The sequence below is a fragment of the Mustelus asterias genome, chromosome 6 (genome assembly GCF_964213995.1).
Source record: "Mustelus asterias chromosome 6, sMusAst1.hap1.1, whole genome shotgun sequence".
NCBI lineage: Eukaryota > Metazoa > Chordata > Chondrichthyes > Carcharhiniformes > Triakidae > Mustelus > Mustelus asterias.
In genome coordinates, this window is record NC_135806.1 from 77,354,842 (window position 1) to 77,379,085 (window position 24,244).

Genomic DNA, 24,244 nt, shown 5'->3' on the forward strand with positions numbered 1-24,244 from the left:
ACAGTATGAATACTGATTGATGTGTCTGTATTTTCCTATAGTAATTTAGGTGGCATGTCAATCAATGCTATCAGTACTGGTTTACATGTTCAAGTTGATTGATCAAATTCCCTGCCACTCAAGAACCAAATTGGTGAAGAGTTACTCACTGAATACTGAGTCTGTAAAAAAAAAAGTGCTGCCACCTTTTCCAAACATGTCTGGCTGAATTTTCCCAGCCCCCTGGAAATGGGCTTGCAGGCAGCAGAAGCTATAAAATGGATGTGTAATGGCTCAGGAATGCGGACTGGAAAGGAACATAGTTTATTGCAGAATGCAAAGTAAAACCGCTACCGTGTTGTACACACACACTAGTCCCTGACTGGGATTACAGTTCAGCAGGCCCAGTCCTGGGCCGGCCTTATAATAGGTTCAGGTAATGGGCCCCAGCTGGGCAGGCCATTGCCTGTTACCAGGGAAACTCATATGCAACAAGCCCCACAGGGAGATCAATCAGTGATTCCCCATGGACCTCGTGAGGGTTATGAATCAATAGCTCCCCAATGCCTTTCTGCCCCTAGGGGACTCTCCCACTCCACTGAGGTGAGGAGGCAATTAGGGCAAGAAAGGCCTGACCTAGGTGTCATTTTGTGATGGCACTGTTATTTCCCACTGTAAGAGCATCTCCCCACTCCAGAGTGTGGAGGCCGCCAGCTCATAGGAGACAGCCTCCCAGCGACAGGCTGAGTGGCCATCTAAACCATAGGTTTCACACCTCAGTGGCAGGGCTACAAATGCCACAATTTTGTCTGTCACTACTCTTCCACCTTAATGGCCCTATCAGCTTCAGGCCTCTGTATTTGGTGGCTTCTCTGCAGGCAACTGGGGATGCCTTCATATTGAGGCACCATTGCACTTGCCTTTCCTGGTGGGGCTGCAGGTCTGTCAACTCTGTGGGCCCTCTGATTGGATCTCCTGCTTCACTATCATGAATTGGACCCGGGTCCCTGGAGCAACTTCTCAATTGACCACTTCTGGGAACTGTATCCCAAGTCCCACCAGGGCCCAACCTGGAATTTGCCAACTGGAAAAACCCAGCCTGTTCATTCCACCCTCATTGAAAGTTACTGTGTTATGCAGCAAACAGTCATAACATCAAAGTATCTTAGCCTCACTGTAATGAGTTTACTTCATTATAACAGTTGCCAAGAATCTGTTGTGTTCCTCTTTCTATTATAGAATTTTGCTTTTCTAATATGTTTCATGGGGGTAGTCTGTTTTATGTCCCGTTTCTCTTTTTTGCTGCTGGCAGTTGTCATAACAAGATCAACAGAAAAGAGTGTTCTGTGCACTTAGTACTTGACAACTTCTATACTGAATCATTATTAATTGAGGTGTAATGAGACATTTTCCCTGTTGCTGTGCCTTGGCACAGCGGATAGAGTAACACTGAGCAGGTCGGAATGCAAGCCTGCTGGAGAGCATGATTCTTTTTCCCACTAGTTTAAATAGAGAGAGAAATGAGCTAATTCCTCGATCAATTTTCCTATATGCACTTCACCCAAGGCATCTAGTATTTCTAGGCAGAACAGAAGAAAAAATTGTATTAATTACTCTGCACTTATCAGGATGTACTGGAGAAGTACAATTGTGTGTTGTCACCATACACACAAAAACTGGCCCTGTGCCTATAGATGATGCTGTTGAGAGGTAGCAGGGCATTGCAGAAAAGAACGGTGACAAAGATAGAACCTCAGTGTATTCCAAAGTTCAGTGGGCAGCAGCAAGAGTACATGATAATTTCTAAAGAGATGTGTGAGCTGCAAAGGGCAAATAGGAGTGAAATCACATGAAGATGGTGTAGAGGAATTGGATCAAAAGGAAAGACAATGATGTATGATAGGGTGATCAGCCAAGATGAAAACATTTTGGAGCATTTGATTTGATTTGATATATTATTGTCACATGTATTGGTATACAGTGAAGAGTATGGTGTTTGAGCAAGTTTTAACATAATAATGCAAAGTGATTGCGATTACAGTAACAAGTGCTGTCAATGTTGACATTGGAAGACATCAGTACTTTGCAAGGGAAAGAAGCCAGAACATTTAAATCAGGCATGGTAGAGAGTGAATATTAAGCGAGAACGTGATGCCCCACTCAAAAGTCTTAGAAATAGAGCAGCATTTGAAGTGGATGGGGTGGTGGGGGGTTGTGGTGGTATTTTTAAGTTAAAGTGAATACAACAGTTTTGAAGATTGGGCAAGAAATGATCTAACAAAGTCTAAGGAAAGGATTGATATAAGAGAAATTGGTCCTTAAACAGGAAATGAATCTAGAGGGAACTTGGAATTATATGTATGGGCAAGAAATGTGGAAGGATGCAGAGAAGGATGTCATGGTTCAGGTTGCCATGCAAATAATCTTGATTTTTGAGATCAAAAGACCCATAATCTTTCTCCTCTTGACATTAGAGGTGCAAATGGAAGGAATAGGAGAGAAATATTGATGGACAGTTGGTTATCCTTACGTATCAGGGAGATACTGGAGTCACAGGGTGAATTGGCTGTGAAAGGGATGAAGTGGTAAATTGTAAGATAGTCAAACCAAGCTGTCAAGTGCCCTTAAGACTATGACCCCTAGACCTTAGGGTACAGAGGAATGAATTTTACCAGGTGAATGGCCAGGATAGGAGACTGTGAGTGATTTGATGGGAGAAAGGGCATTAAATCAAACAAAAAAAGCTGTTGAACAGACAAGAGAGATAATTGTAATGAATCAGGCATTATTGTATTAGATGGTGGAACAGACAGGAGGAGCTAAATGACCTATTCCTGTTTTCCGATATTCCTATGAATGGAAGACCGGAGAAGAAGCAACTGGCATTTAGATAATCAGGGCCAGATTTTCACTAGCAAGGTAGATAGTTCATATTGGGAAATTTCCTGACTCGCCAGACCTGCCTCAATTTAAAGGGCTGAATAAAGTCAATCTTTGCTTCCAGGGGGTAGTGATGAGAGAGAGTAGATCATAGGCAGCCACAGAGGTGGACAAGTGCCAAAGCAAACTGATTAGAAGGCTTGCCTCGGTTCTCTGGGGCTTTATCCTAGTTGTCTTAAAAGCAGTAACATCCTCGCGCACTTACCACTCACACACTCTCACCACCACCCCCACTCCCCGTCCCTCACCCCCCTACACCCCACCTACTCCCCAATACCCTGTTTCCCAATAAGGTTATTCCTCAACACAAGTTTGCTTACTCTCGGGTTTAGCAGAGAATCCAAATCCCAAAAACAAGCATGATGGATTGAATTCTAAATAATGTTCTGAAGTTTTTAGGATGCAACTACTGCTAGATAATGGATGGTCAGGATTTTGTTTGCAAACATATGAATGTCCTGGAGGTTGGCACAAATAGGGCTGTGATTCTGGGGGGGAGTCATCGGAAAACTGCTGTATAAAATAGCAAGTGAGGGTATACATATCAATAAATAGCTAAAGGCACCTAATACTGCAAAGACTACGGGCCCTGACAATATTCCACCAGTTGTACTGATGACTTGTGCTCGAGAACTTGCTGCGCCCCTAGCCAAGCTGTTTCAGGACAGCTATAACACTGGCATCGACCCAACAATGTGGAAAATTGCTCAAGTGTGTCCTGTCCGCAAAAAACAGAACAAATGAAACCTGGCCAATTACCGCCCCAGTAGTCTACATTTGATCATCAGTAAAGTGATGGAAAGTGTCATTAACAGTGTTATCAAGCAGCACTTACTCTGCAATAGCCTGTTCACTGAAGCTCAGTTTGGGTTCCACCAGGGCTACTCAGCTCCTGATCTCATTACAGCCTTGGTTCAAACATGGACAAAAGAGCTGAACTCTATAGGTGAGGTGAGAGTGATTGCCCTTGACATAAATGCCATATTTGACTGAGTGTGGCATCAAGGCGCCTTGGCAAAACTGGAGTCAATGGGAGGCAGGTGGAAAACTCTCTGTTGGTTGATACAAAACTCAATGGTTGTGGTTGTTGTAGGCCAGTCATCTCAGCTCCAGGATATCTCTGCAGGAGTTCCTCAGGGTAATGTCCGAGGCACAACTGTCTTTAGCTGCTTCATTAATGACTTTCTTTCCATCATAAGGTCAGAATTGAGAATGTTTGCTGATAATTGCACAATATTCAGCACCATTCACGATTCCTCAGACACTGAAGAAGTCCATGTCCAAATGCAGCATGACCTGGACAATATCCAGGCTTGGGCTGACAAGTGAGGGTATACATATCAATAAATAGCTAAAGGCACCTAATACTGCAAACATTCACATCACACAAGTGCCAGGCAGTGACCATCTCCAACAAGAGAGAATATAACGATCGCCCCTTAACATTTAATGGCATTACCATCGCTGAATCTCCCATTATAAACATCCTGGGGGTTGCTATTGACCAGAAACTTAACTGAACTAGCCATACAAACAATGTGCCCATAAGAGAAGGTCAGAGGCTAGGAATCCTGCAACAAGTAACTCACCTCCTAATTCCTCAAAACTTGTCCACAATCTTCAAGGCCCAAGTCAGGAGTGGAATGAAATATTCTCCACTTTCCTGGATGAGTGCATCTCCAACAACATTCAAGAAGCTTGACACCATCCTGGACAAAGCAACCAACTTCTTTGGCACTCTATCTATAAACATTCAATCCCTCCACCACTGACTCACAGTGGCATGCCACCTACAAGATACACTGCAGGAACTCAGCAAGACTCATTAGATAGTATCTTCCAAAGCCACAATCACTACCATCTAGAAGGACAAGAGCAACAGATAGCTAGGAACGCCACCACCTGGAGTTTCCCCTCCAAGCCACTCATCGTCCTGACTTGGAAATACCATTCCTTCACTGTCACTGAGTCAAAATTCTAGAACACCCTCCCTAACAGCACTTTGGCTGTACCTACACCATATGGACTGCAACAGTTCAAGAAGGAAGCTCAGCACAACCTTCTCAAGGGCATTAGGGATAGGCAATAACAGCTGGCCTAGCCAGTGAAGCCCTTGAATGAATAAAAATAAGTAGGAAAGGAAAGGAAAGGGGTGGGGGTGGGTGGGGGGGGGGGGGGGGGTCAGCGAAATTCTACCTTAACTTGATAAGGTATTCACTACAGGAAGGGGATGAGGCAGTTGGGGCTGCTGAGCTAAGAGAGCTGGCAATGGGTGCCATGGTGGGAGCAACAGAACACATTGCAGTTTGCAATAGTGAATAGCTGAGGAATTTGAGCTGAAGCTACAGCAATAGACATGGAGTAAAGGGAAGAGGTGGCTGCAGAGAACAATTTCAGCCAGCAGCAGTCAGTAAATATGTACAAGTAGGTGCAACAATACTAATTCATGATTGCATAATCAAATGGTAGAAGGAACTGAAATAAAGATAAGGAAATATTTTAAATTGTGGCTTTGGAAATGGTAATCTGAAATTTGCAGCTGAACTGAAATGGGGAATATGATAGATTTTCATAAGGCAAGATCCCAACTTGCCAAATGCTGGAAGGACAGAATCAATAAATAAGTGAATGGGGCTGACATTTCTGTATTATTAAAATAGATTTTTTTTCTCAAATCTTTGATAAACTCAGTTACATCTAAACATCAAAAGATAAATACAGACAGGAGGGTCACTCAGCTAAGCTTAGTTCAACCATCTCAAAGGAAAGCATCGACAATTGGTTCATAGAAACATACAATTCACTTATGAGTCATTTGGAGTTTTTTTTGCCTTCATTATCTTACATTTGAGAGGATAGAATATGTCAGTGAACTTGTCATATCATACGATGTTCTGGAATTACAGACTTTTCTTTTGCATCCCTGTCCTTATATTTCAGTTAAAAACAAATCCAACTTTTATCAGGCAATAATTGTTTCTGAGGCTAAATGGCAAGCCCTGATTTCCCCTCCTTTCAATCTGCTCCGCATCTTAATTCAATCAATAAAACAGCTTTGTGATACCTTGAGATACCCTCAGAGAAGCAAAGCTTCTAGAGATTTTCTGTCTATTCAAAGTCAATGGATGAAAACTAAAGCATTTTGTGTCTGCAAAAAAAAGCTGTTAGATGCAAACTTTTGACAGAGTCGCGATAAATCCTGGTGCTTTTAAACTCTATGTAGCAGTTTAAAATACACATTTAGTTTGTAGATACTAATAATAAACATCAGAAAAATGTCATGACAAATTATTCTAAGGCATGGTTATTCCTGGATCCTATGTGGTAGTATTCTTTACATGTGAATAATGAATATATTTAAATATACTGGAGTCAATATTGTTTACAAATATGAATCTTAACACTAATAAATGTCAGCAATACAGCATGTATTCAGAAGTTTTGAAAACTGAAAATGCACTAAGAGAAAATACTGTTCATGCATTGAGCTCTGCCCTAATGTTCTAACCCAAGTCTCACAAGGTTTTTGCATCAATTAGAACAGCAGAAGTGCTTTCCTGATATCTTCCTCAGAGTTGTTATTTTTGGGTGATCTGCCCTTAGGTGAGCTTCAAGCAAGGCTAGAGAACCCCACCTACCCTTTACAATGGGTGCGCCATCTGCACCAATGAGATGCAAGTTGGATGTCAATCCAGTATTCAGGGTCAGTGCTACGGTCTCTGTTTGTAGGAACTGACTGGAGTTGGGCCCCCAAATCCAACCCTTTCGGCCTCAGAGTGGTATTGCTACGGTTAACCCTGATTCAAACTCCATTTGGATATCAACAGCCCACTCGATGTCAAGCCATTATTTTGAGAATAATTGCGCCTCCACTAATTGGGGCTGCTTGGAGTGGGTCTCAAGACCATAAATCACCTTCTGTCTCAGTGCTGGGAATGATATCACTAAGCCAAAGGATCATCATAATCCTGAGAAACAGAGGTCCAATTTGGCTGGGTCAGCACTGTTTCCAACTTGCCTTGGCCCACTTTATCTGTGGAGATCTGTGCACGGAACAAGTTGAGAATTACCAAATTCCAGATAAACACATGTGGCCCCCACTCTGATGTCTAATACAGGATAGTGATCTGGACATCCCTCAGAAAAGGAGTACTCTTTTAATGTTATAATGATTTCCCACCTTATAAGGGGCTGAAGGGATCATGGCTGGTGTTGAGTAAATTGCCTACTCTGAAAGTGGCAGTCATTAGAATGTCTAGCCTTAAGAGATAGATAGATATCAGTGGTGTGCCCAGTTACAATTTATGCCCAGCTGCCCTGTGCAAATGAATTGCCTCTTACTGACCATAGACCATAAGACGTAGGAGCATAAGAAGACCATTCAGCCCACTGAGTCTGCTCTACCATTCAATAAGATCATAACTGATCTGATATGACAATCCTCAACTCCACCTTCCCACCTTATCCCTGTAACCCTATATTTGACCATATTACTTTAATACCTTTTATCAGCACAACCATGTAGATATTTAAACTTCATTACTGCAAACCTTTAGGAACCAAAAAAATCCTCAATGGATCCTCCACATTAAGAATCACAGTAACAAAATATGAGACTGGAATAATAAAACTTAACTGCTGCCTCACAGCAACAGGGATCTGGGTTTGATTCCAGCCTTGGGGACTATCTGTGAGGAGTTTGCACGTTCTCACCATGTCTGCACAGGTTTCCTTGGGATGTTCCCACTTCTTCCCACAGTCCAAAGATGTGTAGGCTAGGTGGATTAGCTCTGGTAAATGCACAGGATTACAGGGAGAGGGCAGAGGGGAGGGCCTGGGTGAGATGCTCTTTCGGAAATTCGGCGCAGACTCGATGGGCTACCAACGGCCTCTTTCTGCACTGTAGGGATTCTATAGCTCAAGAAGGATCTATCCTACATCAATAAAATGCAACTTGAGCAAATAACACGTTAAAAAAATTAAACCTGACTTTAGTCTCAGGAACACTGGGGCATGACGGTTTGCCAGCACAATTTTAGTTGCATTTTCCATTGAGAAACTAACTGAAGACTCCATACTCCAGGCTCCAAAAAGGTTGAAAAGAATAAAATAGAAAAAGCAAAATAAGTCATGAAACAGCGATTAAATAACTCTGAGATTGGAACTTAAATGACTGATGACTGTAGAAGGAGGGAAGAACTTAAGGTGGTGAGGAGTTTTGAGGTTTGAAAAAAGACTGATTTTAATGTTCAATGAGATTCTATTTCAACATAGTAAATATATTAGAAAGCACAAGAGCTCATAGTACAATGTATTTCAGAGAGAGAGGGAAATGAAAGGGTTATGATGTGCAGAGAGGCCATCAGCAGGTCAATGATCAAGCAAAATGGAGAGAGAGAAAATCCAGGATGTAATAATTTCAAAATCATATACAAAAAAAGCATGTGATACAGAAATGCTTGGTTTCCTAGGTTTCATTTTGCTTTGACAAATATATTAGACGATACAAATAATGTTACAGAGTAGCGTTTGACAGTTATGTTGATGTAAAAACGCTGTGCACTGCAATTACAACACAACCCTTTGCCAAGCGGGATGCTTTGAAGCATTCTTAAACACATACAATCTGTTTGATTTAGTATCTCAGATTCCTCCTCATTATTGTAATTTCTTATCCTCATGAACAAATGCTTTCTGTTGTTTTAATGTTCTATCGATAATAGAATGCCCAAAATTGTACACACTACTGTAATTGTGAACTAGCACATTCTTGTACAAATGCATCAGTACATCTTTGTTTCTGTACTCGTAACTCCTATTTTTAAAATGTGGAAATATATTACCGGTATTCACACTTTTACAGAATTAGATTTCTCTGTCTAATCACAGCCTTCAAGTTATCTCCATTAAGTGTTTCCTCTCATTCATTGTTTATCCTCACAAAACATATCTTGTAGGATCTTTGTGCATTGATTTGAATCTACCTCTTGTCTGCCCATACTGCTGATCTGTCTAAGTTATCCTAAAGGTTTTTATATTCCTCTTCATTGTTTGACAAATGTTTTACTTTTGTGTGGTTTGGACATTTAACTATTGCGTCCTGTGTCTGAATCCAGTATCAAAAACAAAAATGGATCTATCACTTAAGCTTGCCATATCACTTTTCTACTTCTGTTAACTGAACATCACCCGTTCATGCTAATGCTTTGCTTCCTATCCATTATTAGCTTTTCAATATAGAATGAACCTGATTTTCTTTGCATCAACTCTCTCGTGAGGGAATGTCATTTGAAAATACACATATAGACCATCGACTGTATTTTCTTTATCTATGGAATCAGTCAGTTCATCAAACAAAATTGCAATACGTTTGTCAAACATGACTGGTCTTTATCAAACCCAAGCAGTTTGTTCTTTGTTATCTCATGTTTCACTCAGCACTAGTAAATGAAAATCAGAACCGCATGACATACATGGAATCTTAATGGCATTTTAGCCCGCTCCTGAGTGGGAGGACACCCCACCAGCTAAACCTGTTGAAAAACCAGTAAAGTCATTGAAAGTAAGTGAAAAAATCTTCTGTAGTGAGACCAGGAAGTGCACAAGAACAGGCCTCTGCTATGCCAGATTATTCACCAATTACATCTGGGAGACCTCAAACACTCTGCCTCCTGTGACTTACCTTGTTGCTGGCATGGTATGCATCCAGCATCTTCCTCTGCTAGATACATACCACTTCCTTCTCAAAACAGGTTAACCACCAAAGTTCAAATGAGACCCAAAGTTTAAAATGTGTCCGGTCTCCACCTCAAACTCCCAAGCTTCCCAACAGGAGTTAAAATTAACTCTAAAATGTTTGCTCACAACCGACTCTGGCCTAATGAATCTATAATTATCAAGTTTATCCTTCTCTCTCTTCTTGAACAGAAATGGTACACCAGCAACTCTTCAGCAGAATTTGTTTTTCAAAAAAATTAGTCAAAGCCTCCACTATTTCTTCTCTGACTTCCTTCAATTTTGTTACCAATTGTACTTTTGCCTTTAAGTTTATCTATGGGCTCAAGGCCCGTCTAGACTGGCACTTCAGTGCAGTTCTAGGTGAGAGTGGCAGTGTCAGAAATGAATTTGCACTTAATGAGACATCCTGGGCAGGATTTTCTTACTGCGCTCGCGCCAAAACTGGAAAATCCTTCCCGAGGTCAATGGACCTCTGCATGGTCCGCTCACCTGCCCACTACGATTCCCGTGGCAGACGGGATGGGAAAATTTCCCTGAGTGTGAAAGATTCCATAGCACTATTTAAAAAACAACAATGAGATTGTTTGGTTTCCTGGAAAGCACTATACTTCAACTAACATGACCATAAACAGATAAATTGGACATTTATCTCATTGCTGTTAGTGGAATCATGCAGAATGTATATTAAATGCCGTATTTGCTTACAGAACAACAGTCATCGTATTTCAAAATAATTTGTAATAATGTTTCTAATAAACAGCATAAAAACAATTCTGCATTTGTGTAGTGCTTTTCCAGCATTTAACAGAAATAAACAAAATGTCCGGCAGGTTGTACATGCTATCACTCATCATCAAACTGAGGTAAGTCACGAACGATCAAGTGGAATATTGAAATAAAATAAAATATGTTTGACGTGTTATGACATTTGCTAAAGCAGTAAATTGTTGCCACAAAAAACTTTCACAAATCTGTGTGCTTTGGATCCGCAAGTTTTAATTGTTTTTCCCCATAAACTCTTTGATTTATGTCTTGCAAATGTCTGAAAATAGAAAACAATACTACAACAGATAATACAACTGCACTTTTGTGAGTTCCCCAAAAGTGTGCCTATTTGTAGAATGATGGCTGTCATTGGGATTCATGCCCTAAAATATTATAAATGCTAATTCAATTCTCTTTGTAATAAGTAACTTTATTAAGGACTATACTGTTAGCTGTGAGAAGTATAAGCAGGAAGAATGAAGAATAAGCATCACAATACGTGTTTACTTTCAGTCCAGCTTGGACAAGAAGACTGTCAGCCTTTTAGCTGTAAGTTGTGTACAGCTGTAAGTGAAATGACTTTGAGCCATCTAAATCTAGTTTGCAGTGAGTACAAGTGGACAGAACAAATTGCATTTAATTTGTCACAAATTGATATTAAGTTTGTCAGTCCCACTCAGAGGGATTCCTATAGGAATGATTGCTATATAAAATGGAATAAAACAGCGATGCACTCTCTGGGGGGGATAAACACTTTAGAAATATATTTTCTCTGACCATTTTATGCTTATTGTAAACTTAGCTAGAGAATTTCCTCTGATATTTTTCAGTAAAACTATTAATGTATTCTTCTAAAATTTTTTACAATTTTGTTGAAATAGAATATATAAGCAATCTTCCCTATCACTGGGGAGAGGTAAAGAAACATTATACCGCATCCTGCATTCGCTACAAATGCTGCAGAAATGACTTATATCAACATTAGATTCTGCAAAGGCTATGGGCCTTGACAACATGCTGACCAAATGACTGAAGGCATGTGCTCCAGAACTAGCCTCACCTGTAGCCAAGCTGTTCCAGTACAGCTACAACATTCACAGCTAGCCGACAATGTGGAAAATTGCCAAGCAATGATCAATCCACAAAAGGCAGGACAAATCCAATCTGGTCAATTACCAACCAATCAGCCATCTCTCAATCATCTGGAAAATGATGGAAGGTGTCATCGACAGGGCTATCAAGCAGCACTTACATAGCAATAATCTGCTCACTGAAGCTCAGTTTGGACACAATCAGGGCAACTCAGGTTCTGGCCTCATTATAGCCTTGGCCAAAATATAGACAAAAGAGCTGAACTTGAGAGGGGAGCTGAAAGTGACTGCTCTGAACATCAAGGCTGCATTTGAGTGAGTGTGATATCAAGGAGCCCTGGCAAAATTGAAGTCAATGGAAATCAGGGGGAAAAATCTTCACTGGCTGGAGACATACCTAGTACAAAGGAAGATAGTTGTGGTTGTTAGGGGTCAGTCAACCCAATCCCAGGACATCGCTGAAGGAATTCCTCAAGTCGTGTCCTAGGCCTAACCATCTTCAGCTGCTTCATCAATAACTTTTCTTCCATCATAAGATCAGAAGTGGTGATGTTTGCTGATGATTGTACAAAGTTCAATACCATTTACAACTCTTCAGATACTGAAGCACTCTATGTCAATATGCAGCAAAACCCGGACAACATTTGTATTTGTACTGTTAAGTGGCAAGTAACATTCACACCACACAAGAGTCAGACAATGGCCATTCCAACAAGAGAGAATCTAATCATCTCCCCTTGAAATTCCATGGTATTGCCATCACTAAATCCCCACTCTCAACATCCTGGCAGTTACCATTGACCAGAAACTGAACTGGGCCAACCATATAAGTGCTGTGACCAAGAGCAGGTCAGAGACTGGAAATTCTGAGATGTTTAACTCACTTCCTGACTCCCCAAAGCTTGCCTGCCATCTACATGTCACAACTCAGGAGTATGACGCAATACTCTGCATTTGCCTGGATGCAAATTGATCCCTTAAACAACTTAGATACTAAGAGAGACATTTTTTTAAAAATTCCACTTAGTATGTGAAAAAAAAGCTCTTCCAACGTCACTAGTCTTGCTTGAAGCTTGCATTGAAACTATGTGTCCTATCTCCCTTAGTTCTTCAATAACATTCTAGATTAATATATTGCTTATATCTACAGCATTCAGGCATTTTAAATGCTTGGATCAGAAGACATTTCCTGTGAAAATTAAAGGTTTCTTCTTTGGAAATAAAACTATACTCTGAAATAACAGTTATTGAATGAATACCCTTTTATTTAATCTATTGACCTAATAAACCTTATTAATAATATTATTCATCAAGAATCAAAATAAAGTTTGACTTGTTGATTTTTACCCATAATACAAGCAATATATTACTGGGAATTATTCCAAATATAATTTCAAAAGGAAAGCTATTGGGGTAGCATTGCTTCCTAATAAGGAATAAGCTGAGCCTCTGTCATTATAACAAAGAGTGACAACTAAATTTCCAGGAAACACAATGAGCCAGATTTTGATGGAGTGGGGCATTTATGGCATATCCCATTTGTTAGACTAACAATCATACATGTAGTTTTTAAATGTTTTGCCCACAAGTTGCTGGACGTGCAAGGTGATATTTGTACAGCCAGGGCAACATGGTAAATGGTACCTCAGTGAACAAACTAGTTATCTTACCACATGAGATTAAAGGATTGAGAAATAAAAGTAAGATGGACTGAGAAGAAGGGTGTATGAGAGTAGCAAATTCAATGTCAAAGCAGATAGAGAAGGAAACAAAGAGAGGGAAGGAAAGATTGAATTGAGAGTGAAAAAGGAAAAATAAATAGCAGCTCATTTCAAATTTGATGTTTTTATAATCTCCTAAATTATTTCACAGCCTAAAGGAATCAGGATCAACACTCATGATTGTTTATTTCCTGGCCAAGAGGGTTGATTGGCAGTCATTAACATTTTTTAAAATTTTACTCCATCCTTAAAGTAGCAAGGCCAATGCTTAGAATGGCAAACACAAATCCATTCCTTGCTTGCTCCAAAAACCAAAATCAAAATCCAATTGAATCCAAATCAAGGTCCAAGCTGACAAGATAAGGCATTGCACCCCATCTTGGGCTTGATCTGACACTTGTGGGCGAATTTTCCCGTTCCGCCTGCCACGGGAATTGGAGCGGGCGGGAGGGCGGACCATGGTAAGGTCCGTTGACTTTGGGCAGGATTTTCTGGTTTCGGGGTGTGCGCCGCCGGAAAATCCCATGCTTGATCTTAGCCAAAAGGCCAAGATCATATCATTAAAAGGTTGCTTATAATGATAATTGTCAAATTTAACTTTCTGGGCAATTAAAGTGCAACCACTTCATGGAAATCCAAGGGAGGTTAAGGGTGAGATCCTGTTTTCAGAAGGCAAACAGCAAACAACATAAAAAGGTTAGAAAATGTAGCGATTCACAATTTATGGAGTATTTCTTCTTCACTACAAGCTGTTGGCCAATTTGAAGATTAGCAAAATTGTCCTTCATTCAGATGCCTTTTTTTAAGCAAACCTGGGCTATTATTTTTTGCAGATTCAACTTGCTGTATGATTCTATAGTTCTAAGCCTTATGTTAATGTTACAGGTTCATTTGTTAGAACCAGTATCGAATACAGCAATGACATATGTGAAAATATCAACATTTCTTTTGCAGTGCCCAATTTATGTGTGGGCAATAATAATGAAAATAAAAATTATATTTCAATAGTTAGCACCGAAAATGATAAAGTAACATCAAAAATGATTTCAAACAGCTACAAAAATACACATTACTCTTTTTAAGTACAAAATATACTGCAAACATATAAAGTGGAAAATGTCGCAGCCAATCATAGTAGATGATGAATTGCTCCTAAATGACCAAAACGCATTGCTGCCAAGCAATCTGCTCAGTCTCATGCAGAGATACAAAACATATATTAATAGTTGTTTGGTAGTGCAGAACTTGAGTATTGCTGAAAAAGAGACACGTTGAAGCTTTTTGACTTGCACTGATTCGGACACTGTACATGAATGCTGATATAAGGGGATAACAATAATAACCAGGCAATAACTTGTATATTGTATGAGGAGGAAGTGCTGATTGGTTGGCAAATAGACTGTGATTGGTAAACCAAAAGAGAAAATGCTGGAAAATCTCAGCAGGTCTGGCAGCATCTGTAAGGAGAGACAAAGAGCTGACGTTTCGAGTCCAGACGACCCTTTGTCAAAGCTAAAAGGCATAGAAAGTGGGAGATATTTATACTGCAGGGTGAGGGAATGAAAGATGAGTCATAGCCACAGAAACCAGGGAAACCAGTTAATAACTGTCCACAGAGAGACTAAAGGATGTGAATGGCCAAACGGCAGAGAAGCTAAAATGAACTGTTTTTACTGGTCTCTACCTTTTGTTTCTTTGTTGTCTTTCTTCATTTCTCTTCCCACTCTTTTCCCCTACTCTACACCCCTTCTCTTACCTTTTCTCCCCCTTTGCTTCTCCTTTTCTGGGTCTTGTCTCTGTCCTATCCATTCCCCCCCCCCCCCACCCCCCCCCCCAACACCTCCCCCCCTCCCCCCAACATCTTCATTTTAGCTTCTCTGCCATTTGGCCATTCACATCCTTTAGTCTCTCTGTGGACAGCTATTAACTGGTTTCCCTGGTTTCTGTGGCTATGACTCATCTTTCATTCCCTCACCCTGCAGTATAAATATCTCTCACGTGCTATACCTTTTAACTTCGTCTGCACTCGAAACGTCAGCTCTTTTCTCTCCTTACAGATGCTGCCAGACCTGCTGAGATTTTCCAGCATTTTCTCTTTTGGTTTCAGACTCCAGCATCTGCAGTAATTTGCTTTTATCTGATTGGTAAATATGTTACCATGGAGAAAGCACCAGATGACTGATTGTTAACTGCCAAGCATTGTTTGAAATTTAAACCAGACAGCTTGCCTCGATTGGTCAAGGCATTGCCCTGAGGAATGAACCAGCAAATGGCTGTCACTTATTTCATTTTGCTGCAGCAGGCATAATGTGTGTACATGTTCTTTCAGTCTGCAAAGAACAGGGCCCTGTATATTAACATATGTATCTTCCAGTCCATGCAAACGTGCCACACAGCAAGCCCAACTGGCAATCTTAAATTGGTTTGTCAGCATAATTGTTAGTACACTGAGGATTCTTTAGCAAACATTGTTCAATTGCAGAATATTGTTGGACACAGTGAATTGAGTCTATTATGCAGACCAATCAGCACTTTCTTCTCATGCAGCATAAATTGATGTTTCCCCTTATATTGGTATTCTTGCATATGATGAATACAAGACAAGAAGCTTTGAAGCTTTCAACAATACTCAAAACATATACTGTGAAGACTATTTTCACAAGTAGAGTGATGTGTGAAATCTTGAAGGAGTTAAAGAGGCTTCAAAAGATGAGTTTAACTGTCCACTATACTTTTGGTAATTTGGTTCCAATATGACTGGGTTAGTATGATTTCCTTTTTTTATTCTTATCTGATATGACTTTTCCAACATTTGCTTTTTGAACATTCTTTTTAAATTAGACTGTCATGAAAAAAATGTTCTCAGGATCACAGAATTGTTACAGTGCAGAAGGAGACCATTCGGCCTATTGTGTATGCACCGGGCCTCCAAGTGAGCAATTCACTTAGTGCTATTGTCTTGCTTTCTCCCTGTAACACTGCACATTCTTCCTTTTCAGCCAACAATTAGAATGTGATATTAACTTCATGGAAAAGGGAAATATTTCATGTAAACATCATTTAGAGTAGTGGTTCCCAAACTTTTTTCACTGGGCCGCACTTTCGGAATAAAAATTTGCTCACGCCACACCGAATTTTTTATTGATAAGAAATACATTCAAAAACAAAAAAAAACAACTCCTAGCAGTGCTTGATTCATAACTTAGAACACAACTACTTTATAATATGATCATGGGACATCCAGAAAGTATAAAACAATGCTTGTTTAGACCATGTTTAAATGTTTCTTTGATTGTCCTCGAATCTTCCTGCCACACTTGCCATCCTCTCTCGCCGCACCAGTGTGGCGCACCGCACCCTTTGGGAACCACTGGTTTAGAGCATCAAATAACATTTTATCCTATAGCATCATTTGCATCACAAATCAATGCATGAGTTGAACAGAACATATTGATGTTCAAGTGATTTAAAGTCAGTTGCTTCTTACCTCCCAGAGGTGACGACTGTTCCTGAGAGCTCCAACTTGCACCTTTTCCCTGGAGATGGCAACTCCCTGGTAAGGTCCAAGCCAGGTCCCCTGTGGGATGCGTTGTGCTGCACAGATGCCATAGCCCAAGCCTGGCACAGTGCTCGTACACAGGCACACCTCCCGGGGCAGCTCACGCAGCCCGCATGGCACATCAGGTGGAGCTGTAGCTGCACTGCTGCTTGTCCCCACCAGGCGACGCAGTGAGTGGAGTGGTCCATGCATTGGGCACTCGCCATTCCGATTGTCAGCACACATGTCACAGCCTGGAGAGAGAAGAACAATGTAGATTAGCCAGTGAAGGAAGAGCAAGTTAGCCTATGTGACAGTGGAACAAGCGTAGATTACACTGAGTGGCTTGGACGAGGCCATAGGTTAATCTGGCCTAAAAAGAAGTTAGACTGAAAGGCAAGGGAAAGAAATAAGTTAAATCAAATCATAAGTGCAATGGTGAGTTTAACTGAGTGGTAAGAAAGTAAGCATCCTTCATTTAATGGCAAAGAAAGGAGAACTGAAGGGACACAGGTCAGTCTAGCCAGCAAGAAAATGGCAAAGGGGACTATACTTCAACAGTACCAGTAACTGTACTTAGATTTATGCAATAACTTTCATGTTGAAACATCTCAAAGTACTCTATACCATGGATTACTTATTAAAGTGTAATAAATGTTGGGCAGAAAAGTCGATTAAGAGGAAAGAAGCCACACTTGAGCACTTGGATGTAAGGGAGTGGACGACGTAACCTGGACACCAATGGGGTAAAGGTGCTTCATTCAGTACTCAGTGTTAATACAGAGGGTCAGGTTAAACTAGACAGTAAGGAGGAACGGCAGATTAGAATGACTGGCCCCGAAGAGGAGACTGGCTTCACTGAGTAGTGAGAAAGACATGAAGTGAGAATGCGTGCCAACACAAAGGGTGAATTGGAAAGGGTTGTAAGGGGAGAAACGGAGACAGTCGATTAGTGGAAGGAGACGGCAGGAAAAAGCAAATGTCAACCTATTCCTTAGTCAGCTTACAACAAGGGTTAAAGACTTCATTTATTATACAGACTTCACCAGTGCAGACACGGGGAAAAGACTACGGGGGCTATTTTAAAAAGGCAAAAATGGCATTGCATATTTTTTTATTTCGCTTTCTGAAAGCAAATTTCCTTTATATCTCTAGAAAACCATGTTCCCTTACATAGCTCCCCTGTGGAAAGAAAAGGGTAAAGTAGAGAGTTCACACGTATCTAAGGATAAGCATTAAAAAGTTAATAGCATTGCAGCTTTTAAAAAGTCATTTCTAACCGTGTCTGAGATCATTGGTCTTTAATTGATTACTTATGCACTTTTTTTTAGCACAGATTTGGATGTAAAGGCTTGTTTCAGTAACTGTTCTCTGGCTATCGCGATACAATAACATGCAGTAAATGTAAAGATGCACATCTCTATCCTTAAACAGTTCAGATTGCCTGTATTTCTGTTTCATTGCGCGGTTAAGCCCGAAGTACTTGCACTGTCCATAGTTGCAGTCAGTGTGTTAAATTATCCATAGGGTTGGCAGCCCAATCCCAGAATGCGGTCTGTTGTGAACGCCACAAAGATGGTCTCAAATTGTCAATGCATCAAGGTCATGTTGTCACTCTCTCCATGTTATCGGCATCTTGTGTTCTGCCCTTGTTTGGAACTTCCCCGTTTAGTACATTTCAGAGCACTTTGAGTATCGCCACTTGAGTCTTTAGAAATGACGTTGGCGGATATTCATGTGTTGAAATGTTCTAACTCCATTTTAGGCGCCATTTATCTTGTTGCCACTGTTGCGCTGTTTCGGAAACTTGGGAATATGCACAAAACTAGGAGTAAGTGGCACGATCCACTGCAATGTGGTGGGGAGACCGGTCTGAATCAAATCTTTCAAATAGCGAACATTTTGCGTTATTGCAAAAAAAAGGCATGATTTCAGCAAAAGAATCCGACACAAAGAATGAGTGAGAAATGAGCCAGGATGTCCCATTGCCTGGTACTAAGTACGACAGTAAATGCATTTTATGTACATTGTATATAGTTTGTCCTCAATTTAATTAATTTCCAAGAGTAGTAAATCATCAAGAACTGATGGTAGCCTTCCAAATCAGTTCATTTTAGTTTAGAAATATATAATGGATCCAAACCATTTCAGCAATTATAATCCCGGTTACTCAAAACTGCCGGTGAAAGTGTTTGTAACAAGCTGCCTCGCAAAAACAATTCTTCTTGTGGAAACCTTGGAGTATGTAACTGGTATTTTATATATAATATATAAAGATAGTTTGACAGTTCAAGCTGACTCAAAAGATCCCGTGGAAGGAAAGTGATGTGCAAGATGCTGCGCTGGGAAGTCACTGGCCACTCGGGTTATGCAGACAATGAGCTGACAATGTAATGCGCTCTGCAACAAAACTTGCCGTTCAGTTTTGTCTCTGAAGGTTTGTTGGTCTGTCTGTTGCATGTCTGATGGATGGAAACTCGTTTTTATGGTCGTGCGGAGCTTTATCGGCTGTTTTTTTTATGAATGGCCAAGAGAGAGAGAAAGAGGAAGAACAGGATTGGGACAAATCGAAACTTGCTCCCTTCCCCTCCTCGCTTTTCAGCTGTTTCACAGGACTGGGCCTCCTTTTCCACACAACTCGTCCCATTCAACTTCAAACAGCGCCCGCCCCGACTCGACTCAGTCAAAAGTTTACAGCGACCGAGCCACTTGCAGTTCAATGGGGTCATTAAGTTTGCTGAGTGCGGGGTGATTAGTAATGCAAATAAAATTTCCCTTTTTGACTTTCATTGACGGAAGACCAGATATTGTAATGTTCCCGCGCAAATAGGAGAGACAATTTTTTTAGCGCTAAATAAATGGTATCCAGCATTGTGGGATTTTTAAAAAAGTATTACGTTGGTTGCATTACAAAGCGAGAGGTGGACACTCACTGAATAATACGCGTATGGATATTGAAACCGTTATCCCTGTACTACCCTAACACTTCTGCATCTGAAACCATACACAAGAAACATCAACAAATCCCAACGTTGATGTCTAAGTTAAACAGCCCCAGACAGCAATCTGCCTGCTCTAATGCAACCCTTGAATCGCGTTTCGTACGACAATCATCTAGAATGTCGAGGCGTTCAGCCCGGCGGAACTACAAATCCAAAACTGTGCAGCGATTACTCTGTGTACTTGCTTTATTGCGGTCAATGTGGTTTCAAAGTTAGAATAAATTGTACACCTGGCGATACCACTCCTTGGTCAGATCTGCTGATCGGGAAATCAATTACATGTTTTTAATTGAATTAAATCCCACGATTGCAGTTCTCCTATAAACCTCTTGTTAAACTTTTTTAAAAGAGTTCTGCATTTTGTCAAGCACTACCCGGACGTTTCCTTGTAGCATTACAGTGAGATTGTAATGATCAGAAATACTCTTTTTAAAAATCCCTAATGCCGAAAGACCATCTCTTATTGTGAAAACAAATGTTGTATTGCCTCCCGTTAGTTTGCTCACAGATTGTTTACCGAAGTACTCCTAGGACAAATTTTAAGTGAATAGAATAACTCTAAGCCAAGTTCCTTTTATACTTTACTTGTAATAATTGGTCACCATTATCGGCATCCACCGTTTCATCTTCGGACTGGTTTAAAGATGAAATATTTGAACAGAAATGTCAATTATTCTTACCTATTTTAAATTGACAACTACATATATCACATATGCCTTATGGTTAAGCTGCGGCGCCAGGAAAATTGCCCAGAACAAAATACGGATGACATAGGCCTTTGCCTATAAGGTAACAAATATATTTCTAGATATTCACTATTAGGAAATCATTCAACTATATAAGATATTTGTTTGGCTTTCAATACAGGATTACATTAAAATGGCAGAATATCTGAAACCTGACCACGCACCTATCTGCATTTGAGGCACTGGCATATATTCCAAAGTATAGATTCTAACGTGCACCTCACTTGATAATTTCCTATCATAATATTTATATTATATATATGTATGTATCAGATTTGTAATATGTTGCATTAATTGTGTAAATACTACACCAGAGCCATAAATGATCTCTCCTGATATATAAATTATATTATCTAGAATTACAATACAACTAAAGAAAATAGTTGTCATGTGAGTGCTTTTCTCTCATTCAGCCGCGTCTCGCCGTGTTTTCCTCCCAGTGCTCAGTGTGCTTCTTGTTACAAAGCTAAAGACGAGGGGCTGCACGGTGCCATTGGGTAGCTGATTGGATTTTACCAGGCTGACGGAGTTTGGGGGTGGAGGGGGGGGGGGGGGAAGACAGATAGGATTTTTAGATAAAACTACGGCTGGTCCCTAAGAGACCCAAACAATACCGAGATGATGAATAGCATCTCTGCGGCGATCGATCGGTGCCCTGATACAGTCGATTCGGCCAGCTTTCTCCAGAAAACTAGTGGCAATTAATTGTGTCTTGTCCGCTCATCGCTCATCTTTGTGTGGCAGTTATCGATGGAGATTAGTGCTGATGGACCATTTTATCACGTTAAATAAACATTCACCACCTCTCAAGCAAAGGAAATATGGATAATAAAGCTATAGTTAGAGGTGGTAGTCATTCTTGAAATGACCGTTTAGTTTGTGGAGGAGAGGTGCTAATTTGACATACTTGATCATTTGGGTTACTTTATTTGGAGATGTTGAAAGAACACAGGGTCGGGAAGCTGGGTGACGTTTATCAGTTAATTCTGTAACTCCAGGATCCATCTCAGTCCTACAGTTAAAATCTTTCACTCGCTTTCTGTTTACCTCAGCATCTGGAAAGACCTTGCTCATTCATCCAAGCTGCTGTATATATGAAATGAGTTATCTCAGCTTAGCTGTTGAAAAAAAATATCGATCAAACAAAAAAGTATCTATGGATTCCAGAAAACAAATGTTTTGCCTGAGTCTGTCGATGATAGAATTATACTCCTGCATCCACATCCCTGTCAACCGGTTTCAATGTTTAACTGTTTTTTTAGGTAAAAAGTTACAGCACGATCAATGAGTGCCTTTCACAGTGTGAGCTTTTTTAAAAAAAAATCCATGCCTTTATGTTGCTCGGGACTGATCTAAAATCAGGTTTGATTTTACACCCTGCAGGGTTTCCAAAGATATATATTTAAACCATCACTGTAATTGTGATCCTAATTAGTGGCAGCTAAAAAGGATGTTCTCACCGACTTCATTGTCTTCCCGATTGCTTGTCCTGTCTGCTGTATCTAACTTAGTCATACCCCACACAAAGTTATGCATCACAATATTAGGTATTTTAAGTATTCTAAGCATCTTTTTAAAAAAAAGTTTACTGAAGTACATTTATCTTGATATGGATAAAGTGCCACTATTTTGATGTGTCCACGAGTTGATCTCTATTGTCGAAAAAACACACACCTTGGCTGAAAATTCCTCCCACAGTAATGTTGTCTGGTGGTATAGTTACATTGTCCTCCTCAGTGATTTGTAAGGAAATGTCTGAGCAGTTTGCACAGGGGCGAGGGAAGCGAAACCAGTTCTAAAGAACAACTTAATGCTGCTTCGTGATCCTTGCTATTGATTCTACTGAAGGAAGTGTTTGATTCGGTGGGATCCCAAACCGAAACAAAACAACATCTTAGCAGCGTCAAGCATCACTTTGTTCCATACTTTAAGATGATAGATTTGCGTTCTATATATTCTTCATTTTACTTCAAACCCAGTCGCCTATGATAGCGAGCGGGAAAGCTGGTGAAAAGTTCATACAGGCATTCTGATAATCAAATAAAACTTTATACATCTGCGGCTGATACAAGGATAGTCTAGGAGCTGTAAAGTGCTGGTGCAATAAATTGTGATTAATATCATCTAAATGGGGAAAACTATGTTGGAGTATGTCGGGGTGAACTTTCCTTCTGGGATAATCAAGTGTTACTTGACCTATCTGTCCTACAATGCGAAATCTAATTTCCTTTATTAAAGTAACGAGGAGGGGGAAATGATAGACAAATATCTCTGCGAATTATTGGAGCAATGATTTACTCACGGTTATTGGGGTCTGTTGTATGGTTGTTGATAGGGATGATCTCCATTCTCTGCTGCCCGTACAGGTAATAGTCCAGATCCTCTGTTGTGAAGGCGAACCTCGGCGTCCTCTCGGGCCCGGGTGAACACAGCTCTTTGCTTTGGTTGCCGTTGAGCGCTGAGGGCGGATCAGAAACCGGGCGCTGCCCCAGCACCGAGATCTGCGGCACAGACACCGGGGTCAAGCCGGAGAAAGACAGCGAGCACGCCGAAGAAGAGGACGAAGGGGCCGACGAGGTCGACGACGAGGTGAGAGGTCCCGAGTGCTGGCGGATGCTCTCGCTGGCCGGGCCAGCTCTGTCGAGGGGCTGCAGCTGACTGGGAATCACTGTCAGAGAGCCGACTTTCAGCTGGGGCTGAGGGAAAAGCTGCTTCCAATGTTGCATATAGGCAGGATCGACCTTTAGGAATGCAGATCCAGTGGGCTCGCTGGGTTTCATCATCTCAAAAGACTTCCAACTTCAATAATTAAAGAAAAAAATACCGTTACTAAGCATACATTCTTTAACTAATCAACTCATCTTTATAAATCATTCAGTCTTTAGCCAGGTGTAAGCATTCCTTGGACTTTATGTGCAATATATAAACTGAAACGTATATATTAAATATATTGTTTAACAATGAGACCCCCATCTCAATGCAGAAGCAGGTTTAGCTGAAACGATTAAACGAATTGACAGCTGTATTACACACACACACACATGCTGGTACAAGCGTCGAGTTTCAATATGAATCCAGCCCGAGCTACAATTCAAATGACAGGTCCACTCAATCCAAAGCATCTTACAATTCTGTATTACTGTGCACGATAAGCAACGGAGCATAATATTTTCAAAACGCGCGTTCTTTATATATGACAAAGGAATGTAGTGGAAACTTGTGCATTTAGTTTTGCTTTGGTCAATAAGTTTCTAGATATCGCGTAAATCGTGATGTGACACCGACGATCTTTTCTCGCCAGATCTTTCTTAGAAGTACAATCAGAACGCAATAACTTGCGGAAAACTTGCCGGACTCGTGGATCAACTGCCCAACTTGGGGCTGACGTCCTTCTGTACAATCACAGTACAGCACCGTGGGACACGGTTTAGACACGACTTACCTACGGTGTTATTCCAACCAGAGTTCCGATTGTAACGGGGGAGGGGGTCTTGCTTCCTTTACATGTGTTTAATCATGTATCCGAGAGGCATGGTTCTCGTGTGGGAAGTCGCCGTGCGTTAGATTCGAGCCACAGGATTCTGTTCATCTATGAGGTTGCTCTAACGTTTACAGGCTGACTTGGAGTAGGACACGTGGTTTTTACGACAGCACAGATTAGACAGTGGACGGGGGAGGGGGGGGGGGTGACTGTAACGTGGAAAAACTAGAAAGCAACCACACC

The 24,244-nt window shown here is 40.8% G+C and overlaps 1 protein-coding gene across 1 annotated transcript in view; it reads right to left on the minus strand.

The window, feature by feature from the left end:
• The window catches only part of prdm6 (PR domain containing 6), a 254,465-nt gene extending 231,162 nt beyond the window's left edge, over positions 1-23,303 (minus strand). Inside the window, exons 1-2 of the mRNA XM_078215409.1 lie at positions 22,823-23,303; positions 16,722-17,026 (exon numbers count right to left, since the gene is read on the minus strand). Of these exons, the coding sequence (XP_078071535.1) occupies positions 16,722-17,026; positions 22,823-23,303 (786 nt within the window). The remainder of the gene's footprint in view (positions 1-16,721; positions 17,027-22,822) is intronic.
• Between the last annotated feature and the right edge of the window lie 941 nt (positions 23,304-24,244).